This window comes from Mus pahari, chromosome 4 (genome assembly GCF_900095145.1).
Source record: "Mus pahari chromosome 4, PAHARI_EIJ_v1.1, whole genome shotgun sequence".
Taxonomy (NCBI): Eukaryota; Metazoa; Chordata; class Mammalia; order Rodentia; family Muridae; genus Mus; species Mus pahari.
The window spans coordinates 133143170-133167688 of record NC_034593.1 but is presented as its reverse complement, the minus strand read 5'-3'; the positions used below and the strand labels follow the sequence as shown (position 1 = coordinate 133167688).

Below are 24519 nucleotides of genomic sequence, written 5' to 3'. Positions count from 1 at the left end.
CAGCAGAGATTGACAATGAAGACTAAAGTGATAGTGTTTTAAGTTTTATCTGGGTCTATACAAATATACTTCAAACCTCTTTACAAATCACAGGGAGAGATACATTTTATTGTGTGATCTACATACAGCACACAAGGGAACATACATGTGTGTCCATGTGTAAATAAAACAAACCTGGCCCCCAACCATCCCTGGTTATATTGTGGTCAACAGGCACACTTTGTCATATCTTACAACACTCAAGCTCATTTGCTAACAGACAAAAACATTGACGTGACCTACTCAAGGGTCTCTGTAATCCCCTGATGAAATGATGCTTATCATTTGAACATAACCACCCAGACGCATAGTATAAGGACCAATCCAGTGTTCTAGCAAGTCCTGTGAGGGGTTAGAGAGAATAGGGGAGCCCTCGGGGCTGTGTGTGCAATCTCCTTTATGGACAGCTTCAGAAGAGAACACAGCAAGGACAGTGTCCACATGGAGGTGTTAAGAGGAGCTTGTGAAAAAGCAACTCATTTTATCAAAATTTCCCCTGGCTTTAGCACTGTATTTTTAAAAAATAAAAAAATGGAACTCACGAAATCCTCTAAGCATTTCCTATGGCCCACGTTGCCACCTAACATCACGCACAAGGCAGGGGCTGTGAGAAACTGATTTCATTCCAACCTTACTTTGAATATGTTAAACCATGCGTGTGCATGTGTCTGTGTACATATGTGTGTATGTGCATCTGTGTGCATGTGTGTGCGTGCCTGTGTGCAATCATTATAGCTGTGGTGTTTGCAGTCACTAGGTTGACCTCAGACTGGGCAGAGTGTGTTCTGAATTCTAATTGAGCCCTCAGCTGCATCAGGCCAGTAGCCGGTATCGTGTATGTTTACCCACATTTGCTGTCAAGAAAATGCACAAATGAAATCCTCATTGCTCCTCTCCCTCCATGGGAAACACATGGGATCCAGAGCAGAGACAACGGCAACATTTAGCGCTCATGCCAACAACCCAGGCTCTGTGAAGAGAGGAAAACACATACATGACCTAGCAGCAGGACCAGTCACCTTTTTCTTTAGTCCCAGGTTGCACAACGTTCCTGACAGACACACAATGTCTGCAGTCATCACCACACAGTTTTCTCCATTATTAACCTTATCAAAGTCTCCTGGAGGCTCTTTGAGGGGACAGCACTGCATGTGTGAGGACATACAGCAACACTCTTGGAAATGGGCTAGCAATGGCAGCCAGGCGCGGCAGCTTCCTGCCCACAACAGGAGCTCATCTTAAACATTCATATATACTAACCTGTATTTCAGTCCTAATGTCTTGCGCTTAACAATACCACTAGCAGCAAGTGCTGAAAGGCTATTTAGGGGGGAAAACCTAAACTTTCTATGCCCATTCGTACACAAAGGCTGGAGTTCTATCTATATAATATTGAAAGAACCTGAAGGAAAAAAATTGTAAAATGAGTGATTTTTCAAAGTCACCTTTAGGCCTCTGGAAAGTGTTCTCAGAATGACATGAAAATTATAATTATGCTGTAGCAATTCTGTGCTTGGACATATATGCTGCAGTTTTCTGAAATGAAAAATACACTCTGGATATCCATTCCCCATTCTAAGATAACACTGAGTTCTGGGGCACATTGGAGTCAGGAAAGGTTACAACCTCCACAGGAACTGGGCTGGAAGCAGGGCTGCCTCCAGGTGGGTGTGATGTCTGCATGGGGATCAAGGTGGACTGTTGCTGCTGAATCCACTATAAAACAATGTGCAAGAATGTCAGCTCAGATGGAAGCCAGCGTTCACCCAGCAGACTCAGTGGAACCTTCCCTTAAATGTCTTTGAATGTCACCCAAGAAGACAGAGAATCCATTTCTAGCTGAGGATGGGGCATCTACCTCCTCGTGTTCTCCAGTGACATTCACTAAGCCACCATGGAATGAGGGATTCAAACAGTCAGGACACTCTCACTATGAAGAGTCAACCCAAGTGAGTGGGAATCCAGAGTGCTCTGGTACACATGGGGAACCTCTGGCCCTCAGGCAGATTCTAGGAATTCTGTAATTTCATCAGAATCTGTAATTTCTACAAAATGCCCAATGGGAGAAATCTACTTCATGAACCAGAATAAGAAATAGACTTCTTTACTAAGTTAGTATGCACACTAAAACAAACGGGCCAAGTTTCATGAAATAACTTCTCATATTTTCCGCATTGCAATAATATGCTGACTTAAAAAAACTAACTCTATTAGTGCAAAAATGAAGACCTAGTCAAGACCCCATGAAGCTGATCTACTGGTGAGTGCAGAAGTACTGTCTGAGAAAAGGGGGCACGCGGTACTGAGAGCCTCATCTCCAGGAAAGGGGGCACACAGTACCGAGAGCCTCGTCTCCAGGAAAGGGGGCACACAGTACAGAGAGCCTCGTCTCCAAAGTGCTCTCCCTTCCTTGTTAAGCTGGCTGTATGTTTGGAAAGACTGGGAGTCAAGAGACCGAAAGCTGGTTTAACGTGGAAGTACCAGAGAGACACACAGGGTCGGCCACATCCTGTAGTCAGGATTCTCTATTTCTCAACATCATACTTTCAGAGAAAGGAGCTGGAAGACACCAGGGCCTCCGAGAGAGGATTCCGAAGGACAGCATGACAGAAATTAGAAAAATGCAAAATCGGGTTGGTGAGGCGGCTCGGCAGGCAACAGTGCTTGCCACCACGCTTGACAACCTGCGTTCTGTCCTCAGAATCTACAGGGCAGAAAGCAAGACTGACCCCCAAAGTTGTCCTCTGCCTGCCACGGGCGCCCCATACACGTACAACATAACACAAGGAAAGGACTCTGACCTTGAGTGTCTTAAAAGATACAACATCAAGAGCACGGAGCAAGGTTGTGTGCAAGGTTGCGTGGGCACTTTAGAATGAGTCTTAGGTTGGAATTTCTCACATAAATCTCTCAAACTAGAAAATGGGATTAATCCCAGCACTCGGGAGGCAGAGGCAGGCNGATTTCTGAGTTCGAGGCCAGCCTGGTCTACAAAGTGAGTTCCAGGACAGCCAGGGCTATACAGAGAAACCCTGTCTCGAATAAAAAAACAAAGAAAGAAAGAAAGAAAGAAAGAAAGAAAGAAAGAAAGAAAGAAAGAAAGAAAGAAAGAAAGAAAGAAAGAAAGAAAGAAAATGGGATTAAAGCATAAATAGTCCAAAATATGACCCACAGCCACACTGAAGTCGTATTATTTTTTTCCTCCTGAATCAAAAAATTAAGGGGAGAAAATGGATGTTTGTCTTCTATGATTATTTCATGTGCTATGAAATTTGCTAATTTCAGCTTTTTAAAAAATAATCTCAGGCTAATGATTTCTGGGTTTAGCACCAGCATCTACCTGTCCCCTCCTTCCACCTCATTCTCTAGTCACAGCTACGCAGCTGCTGTGGATTGCAGAGCTTAAGGCCAGCTTGGTGGACAGGTGGGTTTTAACAGCATGGGAACCAAGGAGTCAGCCCAACCCTGGGTGCTACATCCACTCCAGTAGTGACAAGCATGACAGGCCCCCAAAACCTGGGCGCCGTCCTGAGGCTAAAAGTTCACAGTAACTTAGTCTCCCGGAACCGTGGCATCTTGTATAATGAATGTTCCAATGTCCTTACTTTAGTGGTAAATGGATCTGTCTGCTTTCCCTTAAGATTGCTTTATTATACGTACTTCTAAGGATTGAACTTTTGACATATAGCTAAGTTAGATTCTAGGCAATCCTTGATCCGACCCTGGGCATGGATAGCTAAGTCACTGCCCTACACAAGAATTTACCATTCTCTAGGAAGAAGGAAGTTTGTGATCTAAGGAGGAACCAGAGTAGACACTTAGAACTATAGATAGCTGAGTTTCACCCACATACAAGTATTTACAATGGCCTAGGGGGAAGGTGGACTATACTATAGACTAGAATAGGAACTATGGCAAGGGCATATGCCCCTGGCTAAGATTAAGTGGACCTTAGGTGGAGATGTTTTTGATCCCAGTTGTTAACGTTGAATTTTATCCCAGTTGGTTCCTGCCAGTCCTTCCATGTTTGCATTCCTCTCTTTTGTGTAACTTCCCTATTTTCTTCTGTATAAAAAGTTTGATGCTCGATTTGACAAATTACATTCAGATCCACACTCCATTGTGTCGCATTTGTTTGATACCCCACTTTAGCCAACTCCTTGCCCACCTTAACTGGAACCCGAGTTCCGCCATGGATCTGCGGCACCCATGGAGGTCACACGTGATTTGACATACGTGTGAAATCTGAGGTTTTGGTAATCATTACTATTCTGAGAACAACCTTTCTGTGTACTGACACAGCTAACTATAAGAAGGGGACATTCGAACAGGTATTTTCCCCACTTTATATCGCTGCTTAGGAGGATGCTTTCTGCATACACACAGTTTCAGAAGACAAAGGATAAAATTTTGGAGACAGCACAAGAAGCCTAGAAGCAAGAATGGAATGCCCAGAGTGTTTACAACAATGATCTGGGCTAGTCAAGAGGCCTGCCACAAAACAAGCACCCGAGGCTCCTTCCTCCTCTTTGCATGCTCTCCTCCTTCCTCTTCTCTGCATGCTCACCTCCTTCCTCCTCTCTGCATGCTCACCTCCTTCCTCCTCTCTGCATGCTCACCTCCTTCCTCCTCTCTATATGCTCACCTCCTTCCTCCTCTCTGCATGCTCTCCTCCTTCCTCCTCTCTGCATGCTCACCTCCTCCTTCCTCCTCTCTCCATGCTCTCCTCCTTCCTCCTCTCTGCATGCTTCACCTCCTTCCTCCTCTCTGTATGCTCTCCTCCTTCCTCCTCTCTGCATGCTCACCTCCTCCTTCCTCCTCTCTGCATGCTCTCCTCCTTCCTCCTCTCTGCATGCTCTCCTCCTTCCTCCTCTCTGCATGCTCTCCTCCTTCCTCCTCTCTGTATGCTCTCCCACCTGCTTCTGGCCATTGCTCTCATGGTTACCACTGAACACAACTGGCAAACTTGTGTGACGAGGACGGTGGGAGCCAATCTTGGAGACTAGGAGCTTAGGCTAGTCCACGGAGTTTATACTCAGCCTCTGCTATGGGGAAAAACTACCCATCAGATATGCTGAGTAAACTGAGCCTTTGAAACAAACTTAGCAAATTCAGCTTTAATCCCATAATGGATTATCATTAGCAAGGCACGAGTTTCTACTCCTGGTTAATTGACTGAAACAAGCATAATAATGTCTTGGGTTGAAGAGGACTTTTATTTATTCATCCAATCTTATCCCCTTACGGATATTAGACATCGTCACTTCTGCATCTGTTTTCCCAATCTTTTTTTCCTGGTCTACTTGCACTTCCCGACCCAAACCAACCTGAGCTTCAGAAGGGAAAGACAGCACCATCTTCTAGCTAAAGAAATCATTTCAGAAATGAAAGCCAGCACCCTCCTGTGCATCAATGCTCTCCCCACCACGCCCTTGCTGTACAAATCCTGGGGCATGATTACACACACACACATTCAGCGTGGGCTACTTTATTTTAGTATGAGGTTCGATGCTGCGTGCTTCCAAGGTGAGATGTGCAAATAAAATGCATCTTAATACCAAATAGAAACGAATACTTTTCTTACCTGTCATCGGCATGGGTAATGTTGTGTACAACAGGCACAGGCATCCTTGTATACAGTACAGGGTGCAGGTTTGCTTGAAATATACTAGGATAGATAGTTATGGACCAAAGAGGGAAATGATTGAACAGCAACAAATATACTGATAACTTATATGCCCCAAACCAGAATGCATTTCTAGAGCTTAGCAACTGAAGAAAGGAACCTCTGGCCTGAGGTGGGCTTGAGTCCCTTGCAGGGTGGGTTTCGGACTTCCTGAGGTGAGCTACTAAAGAGTCTTAGGAGAGCCGGACCATTGCAGAGCATTTGGATAAGAGAGGAGGGAAGTACACCTAGAGACAGGTCCATGTGCTTGACAGCCAGGTCCTTCCACACCAAAATAAGAAATACAGCTACCTGAAACCTCAAGAGCACAGGGCTCCTGGCGAGGGCGGCTTTTCTCCATCCTGAATCTTTCCCAAGACAAACAAAATATCTTCCCCCCACCCCATCTCTCTGTGCTTCATACATCCGAAAAGGCTTTCCTGACTTCCTGGGTTAGTTCTTACATGACAGCTGCTCTTCTGAGAGCCCTGGCATGGGTCAGACACTCTGGGCACACCCCAGCACCCACCATTTCTATCACAGAGTCTATCACAGTCTCTTCCCTGCCCTGTCAGTGCTCCAGCTCCCCAGTTGGACTAAGGGCAGTGACGCTATCTAACGCATTTCTCCAATGTTAAACACTGGCCCTGGCACATACAAGTGCTTGCTGAATACACAGACAAGGAGGAGTCAATGACCCCGCCCCTTTCAGGAGCAAGCGTGTTTGAATGCGACAATCACACTCACAATGGCGGCAATCCATTCTTTAAAAAATTCTATTTATTAAGCAACACAAGAACAACAACAACAACAAAAAACAAAGCAAAGGTATCCTAATGAGGGCAAAGGTTACCCATTTGCACAGATTCAGCTTAAGCAAAGCACTTCTTCTTTGATGTAACAGCTCACCCTGATAAGCTCATTGGGCTGAAAGCTGCAGAAAAGTCCCATTTGACTTTGGGTGGGAAGGGCCCACCACAGGATTTGTTGGCAAATTAAACCTGCACTCTTTGTTCTTTAGTCTTACATCCACTGTGGAGGTTCCCCTGCTGGCCTTGCTTGGGTGATCCGGGTAGACAGGAGTCTAAAGCCTGGGGATTTATGTCTTTCTGTGGAATGCGACTGCTCCTTCAGCACTCGGCTCCCGGAAGACAGTGGACATTATTAAATTATTTGACAATGAAAAAGTGTATGAGGAAAGCATCAGGATTTTTTGCCTAAGATTCCTCTCATCTATTTGGTTAGAAAGGGCATGCTTGTGAAACAAACCCGAGGACTGATTTAATATCTGACATCAAGTCTGAAGAAAGCAACAGAGGCTAATGTCAAAGGTCAACTGGACATCTTTATGGAACACTAGGGGACTCAGTCACGGTAAATACGTATTTAAAGACAACCTGGGGTGAACACACACTGGGATATGTAAGATATTAATACACCACTCTCTCTCATTACACCTTTAGCTGTTTTATCCTTGTGATTCCTTCTTGGTAAGGAAGAATGAATGCTTACTGAATACATAGAGCTCCATTCAGAAAATTCAGAAAACCTTCTGTAGGATTACAGATTTTTTTTCCACTGGCCCACAAAAATGAAGGTCAACCAATACACACTTTAAGTAAGCATCTGTAAGGGCTGGGGAGATGGCTCTGTGGCGAAAGCGCTTGCCCAGGAATGTGAGGACCTGAGTCTGGATGCCCAGAACTCACACAAATGCTGGGTGGGTATGGCAGCTCATCTGCCTCAGAGAACAGAGATGGAGGATCCTCTGAGCAAGCTGACAAGAGAGATGAGCCATATATGTGAGCTCTGGGGTCTGGCTGAGAACCCACCCCAGTGAACAATGGAGGGATGATTGAAGATGATTCTGAATAAGAACCTTGAGCCTCTATGTGCTTGAGCACACATGTATTTGCATCTCACACAGTGTGTCTGCATACCTGCAAGCATGTATTCTCTCCCTCTCGCTCGCTCGCTCATGCGCATGTGCACACATTCATGGAAAAAATAAGACCTGAATACATCTCTACATTACAGCAGACTATGGCTGATGGTAGTTGGAGACAAACCGTTTCCTCCACCAAATCTTAATTAGATTTTTCTGCAGTCATGGCTAACATAATAATAGAGAGATTCCTACCGTGACTATAATAAAACTAATTGGAAATAAATTTGAGCTTAATAAGAATTCAAATACATGCAAAAGTAATGGCCCAGCACGTGTAAGCTGCAAGCCATCCTGCCTTCTCCTCCAAAGGGTCTAGATTCGTGGCAGGAAGCTCGTTTTCAGCTAATGGTCTCTAATGTTTTTGTACTTCATTTCCAAAGCCTGTGAGGCCGGCTGCACAGGAACAGGCTGCATTACTGGACACACCCCTGTCTCTGATACACATCCATGTTCTAATGTTCCTGCCAAGCCCATGTAGAAAGGTTGAAAAGGAAACCTGAAAAGAAGCAGTTGTTCCAACCAGCTGGGTTGAGAGCATGCTCCCCAGTGCAGCCCCTCCCACCAGTGACAGCCAGCGGGGGGTTTCTCGGGATGGTCAGTCACACGGAAGTCTGAGGGCATGTGTGTGTAAGAAGCAAACATCTACAACAGTTGGGAACCAACTCTGCAGGGCAACTTAGGAGGCTCGTATAAATGGCAGTGGCTATTACAGGCTCATTTCTTACCCGTCTGAGTGCATGTTTTGCCTGCATGTAACTATGAGCACAAGCCTGCTGCTGGAGGTCAGAAGATGGTGTCTGATCCCAGGAGTCGGCCATCATGTGGGGTTGGGAACTGAACCTAAGTCCTCTGCAAGAGCAGCAAGGACTCTTGGTTGCTGAGCTGTCTCCGCAGCGCCAGAGCCAGCACAGGAACAGGTTACATTACTAGACATTATTACCATTAAACTAAAAGGAAAACAAACTGCTCTCCTCTATGAGAGATAGGAAGAAAATGAATCACTTAGTTAGGGTCCTATGTACTACTAATGGGTAAAGTGGAACCCAAGTAGTCAGTCTGTGTCTTGAATGCTCTGTTGGGGTCAGCCACCAGCAACAACCACTTGAAGCCAGCAAGCAACAACTCTTGTGTTTTCAGGAAACTCCATTTCTGGAACTTATACGTTGTCTGGGACTTTGGTCACATTACTTAACCTGGTTATCGAATCTAGATTTCCTTGACTTTTTTTATTTTTTTAAGATTTATTTATGATACGTAAGTACACTGTAGCTGTCCTCAGACACCCCAGAAGAGGGAGTCAGATCTTGTTAAGGATGGTTGATCTTGTTAAGGATGGTTGTGAGCCACCATGTGGTTGCTGGGATTTGAACTCAGCACCTTTGGAAGAGCAGTTGCATGCTCTTACCCGCTGAGCCATCTCTCTAGCCCCGATTTCCTTGACTTTTAACAAGAGACAACAGTGCCATCTTTCAGGGTCCACACACTTGAGTATTTGGCTTTGGTTACCTGCTACTGTTCAGCACAAGCTTGCTGTTCACATTGCCTCTGGAGACAACATAAGAAACTCAGGTCGAAAATTTACAGGTCCTGATGCCAATATGTCCTTACATAAGGGACTGTCAACCTAAAAACACATTCTTGTAAAATGTTCTATTCATTCCTTGAGAAATTCATACAATGCGCTTTTATATTTACCCCTAATTCGTCCACTTATCTCCTGCCAGATCCATCACCAGCTCCCTAACCCCCTAGCTTCATATTTCTTCTGCTTGTGATTCAGTAACCATTAACTCCAGTATATATTGTCAACTCCTAGGTGTAGGCCATCCCCTGGACTGTGATCAACCAACCAGGAACCACACCCTTCAAGGAAATTGCCTCTCTCTCCCCTTGACAATTAGTAAGTAGCTGTCAGTGAGGGGTAGGAAACCCTTCCCAGGCTACACTAGGATGTTGACTATCCTGGTTCCGTCCAGGCAGCCATGGCTGCTGTATGTTCACACAGGCAGTGGTTCTTTCTCTGGCTCCTATGGTCTTTCTACCTCTCTTCTGGGATGCCCCTAAACCTCGGTGAGAGGTGTTCTGTACTGTTCCCTCCTATCAGTCACATCTCCATGTCCTCATTTGGGTTTATTACCTTAAGCTAAGCCTCTGATCTCTTCCTAAATAGGTCCATAAAACTGAAAATGATTGAGGAAAAAATAATTAAAGCCATTAGCAGTCTGTAGGAAGAGGCTGCGGGAAGAGCGGGGTGGTCTTCTCCTAGACAGAATTATCCCACTGGCCTGGGAAAGGATAAACTTGCTCTTATGAGGGAGAAAAGGCCAGAGGATACATTTCACAATTTAGTTTGAACAAGCTTTGTCAGTTAATCATTATTTAGGTGCTAAGACCCTTCTGAGAAGAAAGTGAAGAAAACAGTTCAGTAGTTGTTGTAAGAGTAAGGGAAAGGCCGAGACACACCCCCCCCCCTCTGGTACACCGTGAACTTGTGCAATCATTATCTACACAAAAAAAATTAATCATTAAAATGTCCCTCAATCCTTACTCTATCTTTAGTCCACTTTGGCTTTTAGATACTTTGTTTATAAGACTTTGACTTCAAGAGTTGACTTTTCCCCTTAAAGTACACTGGATCCATTTGAAACATGATTTGCTTCTCCAAGTTGATTTGTTTCCTAAATATTAAACCTATTAAAAATATCCCAACTTGGGAAGACACAGAGTTGTCAACAACTGTGGTATGCTGACTCTCCACATATACAGTTGTCTTCACTAAATCTGCAGCTTCCTGCACTCAGCTTCTAAGTTCCATGAGTCACTGGAAACCCAAACGAGGAAAACACTGTTTTCTCAGAAAAGCTATTTAAATTTGGGTCTTCATTCTTTCTTCTAAGGAAAAAAAAGTTATTAAACACAGCACAATGCTTGGATTAAGAAATACTTTCTCGAGACTTTTTATTAAAAACAAAGCAATAATAAATGACAAGAAGATTCAGGGAAGAGAGGGCTAAAGAGCTAGAGCTCCACCCATGCTCACAATGAAATGTTTGCAACTCCACCAATTCTATCATTAGATCTAGGTGTGATGGATCATGCCTGGAATCCCAGCATTTGGGAAGCTGAGATAGGAAAACTGCCACAAGTGGAATATAGACTGGGCTACACAGTGAACTGCAGGCCAAGTGGAACTACAGCCTGAGACCCTATGTCAAAACAAAATCCAAATCCTTCATAAGGGAAGAGAAATAAGGCTGGCTAAAACCATGGAAACATTGGTTCTATAAAATATTTTCTGTGTGTCTCTTGCATATTAGGCTTTGGAAACAAAGTGTGAAACAATGTAGACAAGATTCCAGCTCCTAAGACAGTAGAGGGGAGGGTATGATAATGAAACATCAGAAGGGCCAGGGTGGGGGTGGGGTGGGGTAGGGGAGAGAAGTGGAGGGCGCTCATAAGGAAAAATGGTTCAGGTCAGGAAAGGTGATGCCTAATATCACTGACAGTGGGACCAGAGCTTTGGAATCCTGCACACCTGAGTTCTGACTCTGGATTTATTGGAGCCACCCTGTAACCCTGGGCAACTATCCACTCTCTCTGACTTGGTTTCATCAAAAACGATACTGTTGAATGAGCATTATTGAAATGCACGGCACAGACCTGGCAGTTTGTGGCCAAGTGGCAAGCATCCAATAAATGTTAGCTAAAATGGTATTAATGGTGACAGCAGGCCAAGGACAGCTAGGCAGAGGGAAGAGGAGGAGGGGAGAGGAGGAGGAAGAAGGAAGAGGGAAGAAGGGAAGTAGGAGGGAAGAGAGAGGAGGAGGAGGGGGCAAAGGGGAGAGGGAGGAGGAGGGGGAAGAAAAGGAATAAGAGTTGTTCCTGACAAATGTGTTCCCAAGAAATGAAAACTGAGCATCCAGAGAGGAGGCTCTGGGAATGAAAGAATAGAATCTGAGCCAAGTGTTGGGGGATGCTTTGAGGAAGAGATGTAGAAGTGAAGCTAGAGCCCAGCTCAGCAGTGCCCAGCTCAGCAGTGGCCCTCCAGGAACTTTGTTCAGGGGAGAATCAAATTTGAGTTGACCTTGGCCTTGGTGTGGAAATATAAGAGAGAATAAAGTGACCAGGGACAGGAATATCAATGACGAGATTTTTAAAACAACTGCTGTAGGTTTTCACACACACACACACACACACACACACGCACACACACACATACACACATACCAACCACTGCATCTAGATCCAAAAAGGACCCTGGAGTCACCACCTTGTTTATCTGTTTACCATTTTGTTGACTTACTGATGGATTCACTCATTCGGTCATTAAGCATCTATACCTGAAGCTCCTAAGTTCTTCATCCTTCCATCCACACAATGAGCATCAGTAACTGAGATTACTATCAGCTTGTCTGTTCAGTATTTCATTCATTGAGTATCAACACTTAATTCATTCAGTAAGTATCAACACTTGAAGTTCAATATTTTTTTGTTCATCTCAAACATCCATGTATCCATTTATCCATTCATCAGGCATCAGCTCCCGTGAAGGTGGCAAACCGCGCTGTGAGAGACACTAGTGAACATCATCCTGCATACCCGTTTGCCAGAAGCATCCTACCCAACCACGACTGTCATCTCCTCTCCAGCTAGGAGGTGCCTTACCCTAGTGACCCAGACCCATATGTGCAGGAGTAAAGGTGCCTTATAGAGAGGTCATGACAGTGCCATAGAACAGATTAAGATGTAGCCCAAAGCATGGAGGTGGCTTGACCCTCACCCTGGGGAACAGAAGCTACAGCTCAGTAGTAGAATGCTTACCTACTGTGGGCAAGGTCCTGAGTTCAATGCCCTACACAGAGAAGGAAAAACACAACAAGAGTTCGGTGTGACCTTTGGCAAGTACGGGCCACTGAGCTGACTACAGAGCGTAGTCAAATTCTGACATTTAAAATATCAAAATATCACCAGGAGAAAGATCACTGCTAGCTCTTATATTGGAAAACCAGAACTTGGAAAGTTAATTACACGAATAATATGTTATTTGTGTTCCATAGAGATGAACCCTCCTGAAGTAAGAAGGACTAAATAAGGGTGATTAGGGTCAAGAGAAGAAAGAAAGTCTTGGCAGATGAGTACCATTTTGAGAGTTTTGGCGTCTATTTTATCTATTTAGCATCCCAAGCTACCCACCATGGCTACAATCATATTAGGTTAAAATAGAGTGGAAGCCATTTGTATAGGTCAAACTGGAAAGAGAAAGTGGACAGGCTAAGAGAATGATGCCTGCTACTTTTGGAGTATAGGGAGAAGAGCTACTTAAATGACAAATAGGTGGTGGACTTTGATCTCTAGGATTTCACCAGGCAAGCAGAGCAAGTGTGGAATAGGCATATTTAAATCATAAGCCCAAAGAACTACTTCCAAAGAGACAGAAAAGTGAAAAACAAAACAAAACAAACAAACAAACAAACAAAAAACACCAGGAAGAAAACCCTGCAGATAGGAAAGAAACCACCTGCATCTTGTCACACTGCTGGATGCCAAGCGTGAGGCAGAATCTTAGCCTGAGCTCTTCTCTGGCAGTCAGAAAAATCTCAGGCCAGATGGCATTTTAAAATCTAATCTCGTGTGTCTGTGTCTCTCTCCCACTAACCTACATTATTTTTAAAGCAGTTACAGTCATTTCTACAAGATTCGATGATGTATAGGCCCCTTGAAGAAAACAAAAAGCAGTCTTAATTGCAGAGAGAGAGAGAGAGAGAGAGAGAGAGAGAGAGAGAGATTAAAATGACCGCACTTGTAAAAAACAAACAAACAAACAAATAAAAAACCCCACTGCTAATGAAACAGAGCACCCAGCAGCAAGCACAGCTTTTCAAACCCGGCCGTTCACACACACATTTAAACACAGCTCACTAACAAAACGCTGAACACATTAGCTTGCCAGGCGCGTTCTTCAAGACTCCCTCGCCAGCACTGAAAAGTAACTTGGACTCCTCAGGTCTCTGGGCACAGACTCTGCCTGATGTCACCTGGCCCGGCCTGCCAGGAGCTCCCCAAAGGAATCCCTGCAGGATTTGGGAACCCCCGCCCCCCAGCCTCCACCTGCCCTCCGGGAGGACCCTTCTCTGCCCTCCCTGGCAAAGAAACAAGAGTAGCATTGTCCACAGCGCTGTGTAATTTGCAAGATAGAACCGCTGGCGCTCTGGGTCTCCAGCCCAGCCACCTGCCCAAGTCCGCGTCACCACACTCCAACTGAGATCTACTCGAAGGCTCCCCGACAGCGAGGAGGTGTGAACAATGAAGTTATCTGGCTCGGATTTCCCACACCCAGCCACGCCGCCCCGAGTCCCGCGGTGGGAAGTTGGGAACTGAGCCCGCGGGGTCGGTTCCACGAGCGTCCCCCACCCCGGCCGCGCCCCTCGCGTCGCCTGCCCGGGGGGGCTGGCCCGTTACCTCCTTCCTGCGGCTGGGCGCCCCGGGGCGGGTGATGAGGGCGGTCTCCTCGCACACCACGGCCACGTCCTCCACGAACACGCAGTCGGGCAGGCTCTCGTCGGCGGGCAGCTGCACCACCTGCAGCCCTAGCTTGCTGCCCAGCACGCCCACGTAGAGCTGGTGCTGGCGCTCGGCGCGAGCGAAATCCACCTCCTCGCCCTGCGAGCGCCTCAGCGCGTGGCGGCACAGGGACTCGGGCGGAGCCCGCACCACGGCGTGGGTGGCCCGGCCGAAGGCGGAGGGGTGGCCGAGGCCGGCCATGGCTCGCGCGGAGAGGAGGCGGCGGTGGCGGGGTTTGGCTCGGTGGCTCGGTCCTCCCGAGAGCAGCGCGCGCCCAGCCTGAGAGCCTGCGAGCCTGCGAGCGCCCGGCGGCTCCTCTTGGCAGCCGATGAATGTGCTGCTGCGGGAGCCTGGCTCGCGCCCGGAGCCCTGCCCGCGCCACTGAGCATGCCCAGAGCTCCCGGCGCCGGCCCAGCGCCCGCGCGCCTACTCCTGTGCTCCCCGCATCTGCTGCAGGCCGGCCTGGGTCAGTCGGGATGCGGAGGCCAGGGACTTAATCAGCAATGACTCCCTCCGTGCTGTGTGCATCCCACCGCAGGTGCACGCCTCACATGGTCCCCCAGGAGGACCTGGAAATCAGGCAGTGCTGAACTGGACCTGCTGGAGAGGACTTCATGGTCAGGGGACCAGGTGAAGGGCGATTGTTTATAGATAAACTTTCCCACTCTCTTCTTCCCTCTTTATCCAGCACAGTGGAACCTCGGTTCCCAGCGTGGCTGCCTGTCTTCACCCATATTGCCTCGACTTTCTCCAGATTGACCAACTGCCCCACATGAAACTCAGTATTGTATAAAGAGTGCATTTCTTCCCACCCAGGAGAAAGTAACCCAAGAGACAGACACACAGTTACAATAAGTATCTAGAAACCGCAGGGTTGGGGAAAACAGTGATACTTCAAACCCACAAGGCAATTTAAAGTTGGAGGAAGGCCTCTTCCTTCTTGTTTTTCTCCTACGTTTTGTTTAACTGCACAAGGCTTATCACTCAATAAAGGAGTGTTTATCTAGAAACCTGCACATCAACATACCTAGCCTATCTCATCCCCATTCAAGGCTGAAGGCACAGAGATAAGGTGAGGGATGGTACTGTGGGCTTTAACAATGTCCTTCCTATTCCAGGCTTCCCAAGATGCACTTCAAAGTCACTGTTTTAATAAACCTGTGGCCACAACAGACCTTGGGCGACATTTCACCCCTGATGAGCTTACAGCATCCCCTCCAAGAAGGATCAACCACCTCATCCAGTCCCCACAACTACCTTAAACAACGAAGACTGCAAGAACCCAGCTGTATCTCACCAGGACAGCAGCGGGATTGGAAAAACCCTAGCCCCTCCAACACTTCCTCTAGCTAACGTTCTTGTCAGGACTCCAAAGATGGACTTGGGAGTCTCTGAACCATTTTGTGAAGCCACGTTGATGAAATCTTTATCTGCCGCTCACCAATACTCTTCTTTTGAGGATTGGTGCCAGAGGGACTCCCAGAGCTTTTGTCCTAAAGCTCAGGTAACAAAGATTGACCCTAGAATACTTTTCCCAGTGCAATCAGTTCTGAAGAAAATGTGACTCCAATGTGTTTGTTTCCAGAGTCTGCTAGAAGCAAGGAGCTAGCATTTTGTCCCCACAACAGAACTATGCACTCAGACAGTCACAGTTCAGTTCCTTAACCTTGGAAAGGAGATTCCAGCTTCCTTCCAGCCTCGCCCTTCCTGTGGGAACACACCATTCGGAATTCCTGTTACTTCTTGACCTTCCCTCTTTGCCTCTCAAGAATCTGTCCTTTGTTTGATGGTGATACAAAGCCTGTACTTTTTCCTCTTTCACACATCAAAGTTTAAATAATCCAGGGGGTGTGCTCTTCTCAAGGGAACCATCTCCAAAATTCTGAAATAATCTAAGGCCTCCTCCCCCAGAGGTTCCAGCACATTACCTTAAAGTCATTTCCATAATCAAGTATTATAATTGCACAGGGTGTGGTGGCTTGCACCTAAAATTCAAGTCCTATTGAGGCAGAGAGAGACTTGAGGCTAGCCTGGTCTACACAGTGAGTTCTAGGTCAGCAGTGGATACATAAGAAGCTCTTGTCTTGAGCCGGGTGTGGTGGCGCACACTTTTAATGCCAGCACTTGGGAGGCAGAGGCAGGTGGATTTCTGAGTTCAAGGCCAACCTGGTCTACAAAGTGANTTTCAGGACAGCCAGGGCTACACAGAGAAACCCTGTCTCGAAAAATCATGAAAAAAAAAAAGAAAGAAAGAAAGAAAGAAAGAAAGAAAGAAAGAAAGAAAGAAAGAAAGAAAGAAAAAGAAGCTCTTGTCTTGGGTAAGCCACATATATTTATGTGGATACACATAAGCATGTCTATTTATTTATACAGATACATATGATTTGAATGTGACCTTAGAAACCCTCTTATTTGATTATTTTGTCTAATGTTTTGAAATCCAGCTGTGGCATCCAGTACACGCATCAGCCTTTTGCTTGAATATTTTAAGCCCTGTTTAACAAGACCAGAAATATTCCATGTCTGAGGGTCTATCATGCTTAAGAAGTTCTTCAGTTTGAACTTCAATCCCCTTGGTCTCAGTTCTGCTTCTTGATGAAAGGGGCAACGGTCTTTCACAAGCCGCTATTCACACATTTGAAGGTAGTGCTGTTATCTCTGCAGTCTGTCCTGACCCCTGCCCTCTTGAAGCCTGATCTAGCAGAAAGCAGCTTCTGATTTGGTTTCACAGTCCTTTTAACATTCTCATGTCCTTCCTTTTGATGAAAACCAACTTGGCCACATCTCTTCTAAGGTACCCAGACAAAAGATGATTGTTCCCATGCCTGACTGATGGACATGATGACAGTTTAATCCAGAGGGGCGTATGCTCTTCTCAGGGAACCTTCTTCAAAATCCAGGCTGCACCTCTGAAATAATGTAAGGTGATAGTCTTCTCCCTCATGTTCTGTAACATATGACTAATTTAAAGATTATTTTGATCATTGAATAATATATTTGAACCAGGTGCGGTGGCTTGCACCTGCAATCCAAGTACTAGCACCTGTGACAGGTGCACTGGTGCCAGGTGCACCCCATGACAGGTGCACCCATGACAGGTGCATCTCTGATAGGTGCTAGGCTCTGTCAATCATGCATTCATTTCCCCAGTGCTCTGATGCCAAGGCCCATGCTCCAGCCATCTTACTAGAGCCCTCATCCTAGCTTTTAGACTATCTAGGAACAAGTTCATCTATGCCATCCTATAGTGGTTGTCCCAGCCAATCCCACAGTGGATGAGGGATTCCTTTTCTCCCTTAGCCCAAGGATGGTGTGGTAGTTTGCATATGCTTGGCCCAAGGACTGGTACTGTTTGGGGGTGTGACCTTGTTGGAGGAAGTGTGCCATTGTAGGCATGGGCTTTAGCTACCTGGAAGTCAGTCTTCTCTTAGCAGCCTTCAGATGAAGATGTAGAACTCTCAGCTCCTCCTGCACCATGCCTGCCTGGATGTTGCCATGCTCCCACCTTGATGATAATGGATTGAACTTCTGAACCTGTAAGCCAGCCCCAATTAAATGTTGTCTTTGTAAGAGTTGCCTTGGTCACAGAGTCTGTTCAAAGCAGTAAAATCCTAACTAAGACAGATGACTTGAGTTTACGTTGATATAGCATCTTCCAGATTCTAAAATAAGGGCTTCAATGAAGGACAACTTGCTTCATTAGAAGCAAGCCCTCCAAGACCATCTAAGTTCTTTTTCTAAATCGGAACACTCCAGGGGTGGGCCTGCCCTACTAGCACCAGATTAATATAAAAACCACACAACAGTTTTTAGATGGAAGAGTCCCACCGGTGTTCCAAAGGTAAAAGCTCGCCCATGTGTCTAGCTAACTCAGGTTAAAATGGAAGGCTTGGTTTCTCTTTGTTCCTTTGCTTCTATGAACTTTATTCAACACTAAGGTTGTGTCTACCTTCAATGGGACATCACCTAGACACTACTCATGTCTGTGCCTCTCTGGAGCCTCAACATTTTTCTGTCATCCAATGCTCTCAGCCATTTTTTGGACAGGGCCTTGTGTGTCACTTGTGGCTTGTGTTAACATAGTGTATGATCAGAGCTGGTAAGTCTCTCCCATAAATACGTGTTGTCCGTGTTTTCCAAACTGGAATTGCAGAGCTTGTTTTGTGTGTGTGTGTGTGAATCTAATTTTGTCATTTATCCTTATTTAATGTCATCTGCTTCATTCCAACATGTCTAAGTTTGATTCTGTCATCTCGTACATTATTTATTACTTCTAGTCTCTGCCATCTGAAATTTGATAAGCGTGCCTTCTGTCTGCTCTAAGCAGTTGTCAAGAAACATTAGAATGTCTACTGCTGAAAACAGTAAGAAAAACAACCAAATCCAGTAAATTATAGTTTGCATGCCTTCATGCTTCAGCAGTGAAAGGCTGTTCTTGGGGGAAATGGACCTTATTGAAGCTAACACATCTATAAGTTCATTTTCCTCATGCATATTTATCAGAAACTCTCGAGGTACAACGCCACACCAGATACTTGAGAGCAATGCAAATAGCAGAAGATGATCTTTGACCTTGAAGCTCTCAAATCTTACTAGAAAAAAAAAAAAAACCCAAGATATGCAGAGCTCGAGCTATGGTAAGCACACAAGAAGGATCTATGATAAAGCACTGTAGGCAGCGAGGGGAAGAGCTATCACTGTGGCTGCTGGGAATGGAAGAAAGTTGCTCCAAGGCCGGTGAACTTGGCTTAGGCCTTGAATAATCTCTTAGGATGTGAGTTATTGAAAGAGGGATGGAGAATTCTAAGGAAAGAACAGGCAAGGTGCTGGAGACATGGTCAAGGGAACAGTAGGTAAATCGCCTCAGTGCCACTGAGGTAGTTCTAGCAGCTGTGACAATGACAAGCGACTCACCATGTGGCAGCATGAGCTGACTAAAGTGTGCCTCTTGGTCTCTCTGGCTAACACAGCTATTTCTCCACGCAGCATCAAAGATCTGTCTTTTATTTTATTGTTCCACCACATCAGCACACATCCCCGGCCTCTGTGCTCACCTTCCTCAGGAGGGAGAACATAGAGTAACATGTGCGAAGGTCTGTGGGGCCAGGCCTGGAAGGGATGGATGAACAGACTTCTGGCCACATTCCTCTGGCTAACATTCACCCAACGATTTTTTGAATTTAATTTTTTTTTTACTTATTTATTTTACATCCCACTTACTGCCCCCTCCCAGCTACCCTCCTACAGTCCTTCCCCCATGACCCCTCCTCTTCTCCTCTGAGTGGGTAGGGACCCCCCCCCGGGTACTCCCCCCACCCTGGCACATCAAGTCTCTTCACAGCTAGATGCTTCCTCTCCCCCTGAGGCCAGACAAGGCAGCCCAGTTAGATGTACGTAGCCCATATACAGGCAACTGTTTTTAGGATAGCCCCCATTCCAGTTGTTTGGGACCCGCATGAAGACCAAGCTTCACATCTGCTACATATGAACAGGGAAGCCAAGGTTCAGCCCGTGTATGTTCTTTGGTTGGTGGTTCAGTCTCTGAGAGTCCCAAGGGTCCAGGTTAGTTGACTCTGTTGGTCTTTCTGTGGGGTCTGCAATCCTTCCTCCTATTCTTCCTCAAGAGTCTCCAAGTTCCATCCACTGTTTGGCTGAAGATCTCAGCATCTGTCTGAGTCAGCTGCTGGGTGGAGCCTCTCAGAGGACACCATGCTCCTGTCTGCAAGCATAGCAGAGCATCATTAATAGTGTCAGGGATTAGTGCTTGGACATTCCCTCAGTTGCCACTCCCTCCCCCGTGCCTGTATTTCTTCTAGACAGGATAAATTTGGGGTTGAAAGTTATGTGGGTGGGTTATTATCTCTATTGCTCCACTGGGGTTTGTGTCTGGCTATAGGATGTGGCCAATTCAGGTTCTGTATCCCCAATGTAGTGAGTCACAGCTAAGGTCATCCACACCGATTCTTGGGTTCCTCCCTTATCCCAGGTGTCTGTCTCCTCTTGGAGATCCCTCCCCACCTTCTCACCCCCACCCTGTCAGTTGCAGATTTCCATTCATTTTCATGGCCATCTATCCATCTCTCCTGTTGTTCCTCACACCTGATCCTGAACCCCCCATTCAGCCTGGAAAATGTAATTTTGTGTGGGTCCAGAAAGAAGCAGGAGGCTGGGGGAACTGCTAGCTAATGGCTGCCCCTGAGCCCAGTGGAGAGAACAGGAAACAGGCAGGCTGTTTTCTCATCAATGAGCAGTGGAGAGACATGTTAAATAGAGCAAGAGCTAGCTAGGTCCTGGCGCCAGACTGTGTGGGTGAAAGTGAGGCATGAGGCGTTGCTTCCCTTCTTGCAAAATGACGGTGCTCTGCCTCAGTCCTATTTCAGTTATAAAATGGAAACAGGGAACCCATTGTCAGAAAGTAACCTAGAAGTTATTATGAAGCAAAGTGCTTGAGAAGTATTTAAAATAGCACTTGCAGCCCAGCAGATGTTCAGTAAATATTATCCACTAACACTCTGTGTGTGTCCAAGCTTGCACCCAGGTGTGGGTGCACATCTGGGGGCCAGAGGTGAGCTCTGGGTATCATTCACTAGGTACCATCTCCTTGTCTTTGCAAGCAGGATTTATCATTTGTCTGCAACTCATCAGGTAGGTGAGGCTGGACAGCCAGCGAGCCCTAGGAGTCTGCCTCCCTAGCACTGGGGTTACCTAGCACATGGGCCACCATGACTTGTTGTTGACATGGCTTCTAGGGACTCATTCAGTTCTCACGCTTGGATGGCTGAATGATCCACCTCATGACAGGTGCTAAACAGAAGACTTCAAATATATTTCTTTTTTTTAAAGACTTGTTTATTTATTATATGTGAGTACACTGTAGCTGTCTTCAGACACTCCAGAAGAAGGCATCAGATCTCATTACAGATGGTTGTGAGCCACCATGTGGTTACTGGGATTTGAACTCAGGACCTTTGGAAGAGCAGTCACTGCTCTTAACCGCGGAGTCATTTCTCCAGCCCCTCAAATATATTTCTTGTCAAAGGCCAAATGGCACCTGCGCATCCACCAACTTATTAATCACATGGGCGTCATTCTTTCCAACAATAGAGGCCTTAGACTGAAGGCCACAATCCCTCCATGGGTGTAATTGTAGAACTGGTGCATATTTGCTGAACCATTGCCCTGCTAAAGACTGTGCTGGGGACTGGGTGTGTAGCTGTGAATAAGAAAGTGCAGTGTATTGTCAAGTTGCCTCATTTGGCCCTCCAGACATATAAAAATATTTATAATTAGTTCCATATTTAAAATTTGGCATACCTAGAGCTGGTTCCAGGAAATAGAGTACCATGGGTAAAGTAAAAGGAAGGACGGGGAGTTGACCAGAACGGAGGGTGGAGAATTGGCAGAGGCCAATTCTATTTGACAGACCCGGAGTTGGTTCTAGCTTTCTGAGTGGATACTGAAGACGAGGCAGCTTTTCTCTTTCCATTGATAATATTTTCTGCATTAGAAATCAATTTAGACATAAAATACTTCAGGATTAAAGCAGAATTCACTGCTTTACTCCTTCCTTAATTTTTAGCAGATATAAGGTGTACTTTCCCCGGGAGGAGGGTCTTTTGGGATAGGACTGGGAATCTTAAAAGAGATGGAAGACTCAGAGATGTCCGTGTCCATTACAAGTTCTAGAAACGTAGATCTAGAAAGAAGAGTGATTCTGCGGACTGGTCAAACCCGGAGGATTTCGGCACAGAGGCATTCATAGAAAGGTTAACTGTGATGAAACCCAATGTACAAGATGTCCTCTGAAGGAACAAGTGATGTTTGCTCAAACAAGAACATGATGGTGTCAGTATAGGCTCTACTTCAAGACACAGCTCTGATCTCACTTTCTAAACCCACTCAGGATTTATTTCACTGAGCAAGGGTTTGCTAAGCAGTAATAGTGGGGGGGTGGTGGAGAAATTCACACCCCCACCCCAACCGAGCATGAATTTTAGGTACTGACATACTTGAGTTAGGTCCCAATTCCAGCTACATTTTGTCACCTCTGTAAGGTCTAGAAACGCGCTTTATTATTTCCTGCTTCACTATAAACCCAGAGGACTGTTACGGCGGAGTGTGTCTCCTGGAATCCCGTTAGGGGACAACCTTATAGGGGAGATAGGAGGAAAGAAGAGAGAGGAGGAAGAGAGAAAGAGAGGTTGGAATATGGATTCCATCACTCTCTTCTTACCTTTTCACAATTGTTTGGGTGGTTTGTTTTCTTCTACAAACATCTTTGCTAGCTTCTGGTGCTGCAATGGCCGTTGCTCTCTTTACCCTGCCCACACCTCTAAATTCATTGAGTAGTCTCTTTCAAGTTCTTAGCTAAGTATGCTATTTCCTTTTAACAAGGAACCTGACTTGAGTCTGCATGGCAAGTGGAAATCAGAGTTGCCAAGAGGCCAAAAGGTGACTAGACGGACGGTACTAATAGCCTTGTGCTCTATAGCATACATCATGATCAATACCAAAGTATCCATCTGCCCGTGTGTTGAATGCCCATGTTTACATTCAAAGTGCCCACGTCCTTTCATACAACAAAGCCTACAACCGACAGGATGAATATTGTATATGCAATAAACGCTCTCCAAAGCACTCCAACCTCCTCATACATAGTCAACATGCCCAGTCTCTCTGCTCTGCTGCTTATCCACCTAGTGCAATAGCCCATCCATGCTAGAGTCATAACCACACTGGAAAACTACAGTAGAGGCTACTGAGAAACAAACAAACAAACAAACAAACAAACCCTAAAACGTACACAGGGTCATTTAAATCTATTGAATCTTAACAAGAGATCCGTGACATTATCCCTAAGGAGATGGTCACCCACTGAGGTGGGCATGGCTCCCAACTTGTGTTTATTCAGTTTCTCAGATCTTTTTGTGACATTATGTTTTCAGGAGTATTTTTTAAGGGAAATTTCATACTTAAGTATACAGGGAGAAGAAATAGCTTGAAGGAAAAGACTTTGCACTTGAGAGATAATGAAAGTGTGTGTGGGGGGGGTGAAGAAAACCATTTCCCTGCAGTTAAGATGGTAATATATCTCTTTCTGTGTGCTTCCACATGGGCGCCATGGGGCTGTCTGTAATGTGACTGACAACACCAGAGACTATCATGTTTGCTCTCGCATGGATGGAGAATAGTTTTATCGTGGGGCTGGTATGTGCTTGTCATGGGAAAGCTTCACCTCAGTAGCAGGGTTCCCTCTTGACTTATTTTCTTCAGTCTGTCTGTCCGTGTCTGCTTTTCTTCTTTATGTGTCTTGCCAGTCGGGTTGGGTGCACTAATGTAGGCCCATGACTTCAAATACCACCTTGATCCCAACAATCCCGAGGTCTTCACTTCTATCACAGCACGGAAGCTGCACGAGCTACTGCTGGTCTAATTGTTCCACTTCTTTTTGCTCTTGGTCTCCGCATTGCTTCATTCTCATGTTCTGACAGATTTACCTCCTTAAAAATGGCTCAAATCTACCTATGTCTCTCTCCACACAGGCATCACCTAATTCTGAACTATTAACTCCCTGGATTATTGCAAACAGCAGCCTATGCCAAGTGGATTTTTCCACACTGAAATGGGATGAGCCACACTCTTTATCTTTTAATGTCTCCCAGTTTGGCCCAGGGAGTGGCACAATTAGGAGGTGTGGCCTTTCTGGAGTGGGTGTGGCCTTGCTAGGGGAAGTGTACCACTGTCAGGGTGGGCTTTGAGATCCTCCTCTAGCCACGTGAGAGCCAGTCTTCTCCTGTTTGTCCTTGAAACAACATGCAGAACTCTCAGCTCCTCCTGTACCATGCCTATCTGGAAGCTTCCAGGCGCCCTCCTTGATGATAATGGACTGAACCTCTGAACCTGTAAGCCAGCCCCAATTAAATGTTGTCCTTTATAAGAATTGCCTTGGTCAGGGGAACCCTCCATCCGTTCATCGATCTGGCTTCTGTTTATTCTCTGCATCTGGCCTCTTATTTAGGATTCTACTCCTGTGTTCTGTTTCCTGGAAAGTGCCTGTTGTTCACATTGTTTTGTACCAATAATACATGCTTTGAAAAAAGACACCAGTCAATAAAGGGCTTGCCCTTCCCCAGCTCCCCCAAGTGGGATGATATAACTGAATCTCCGCTTTTACTTCTGTCCCTAGGTGCTGCATCAGCCCAGGGGTTCTTGGCACACCGGCAGGTACTTTTACTGCTAGGTCCTCCATTCGGGTATTTAGAGCATGGCTTAGTTGACCCACAGACAGAATTTCCTTCTCATCCTC

General features: G+C 45.9%; 1 protein-coding gene across 1 annotated transcript in view; it reads right to left on the bottom strand.

Moving 5' to 3' along the window:
- The window catches only part of Ddah1 (dimethylarginine dimethylaminohydrolase 1), a 131145-nt gene extending 116550 nt beyond the window's left edge, over window positions 1-14595 (bottom strand). The window contains exon 1 of the mRNA XM_021195759.2: window positions 14112-14595. Within this exon, the coding sequence (XP_021051418.1) occupies window positions 14112-14414 (303 nt within the window). The 5' untranslated portion in view covers window positions 14415-14595. The remainder of the gene's footprint in view (window positions 1-14111) is intronic.
- Between the last annotated feature and the right edge of the window lie 9924 nt (window positions 14596-24519).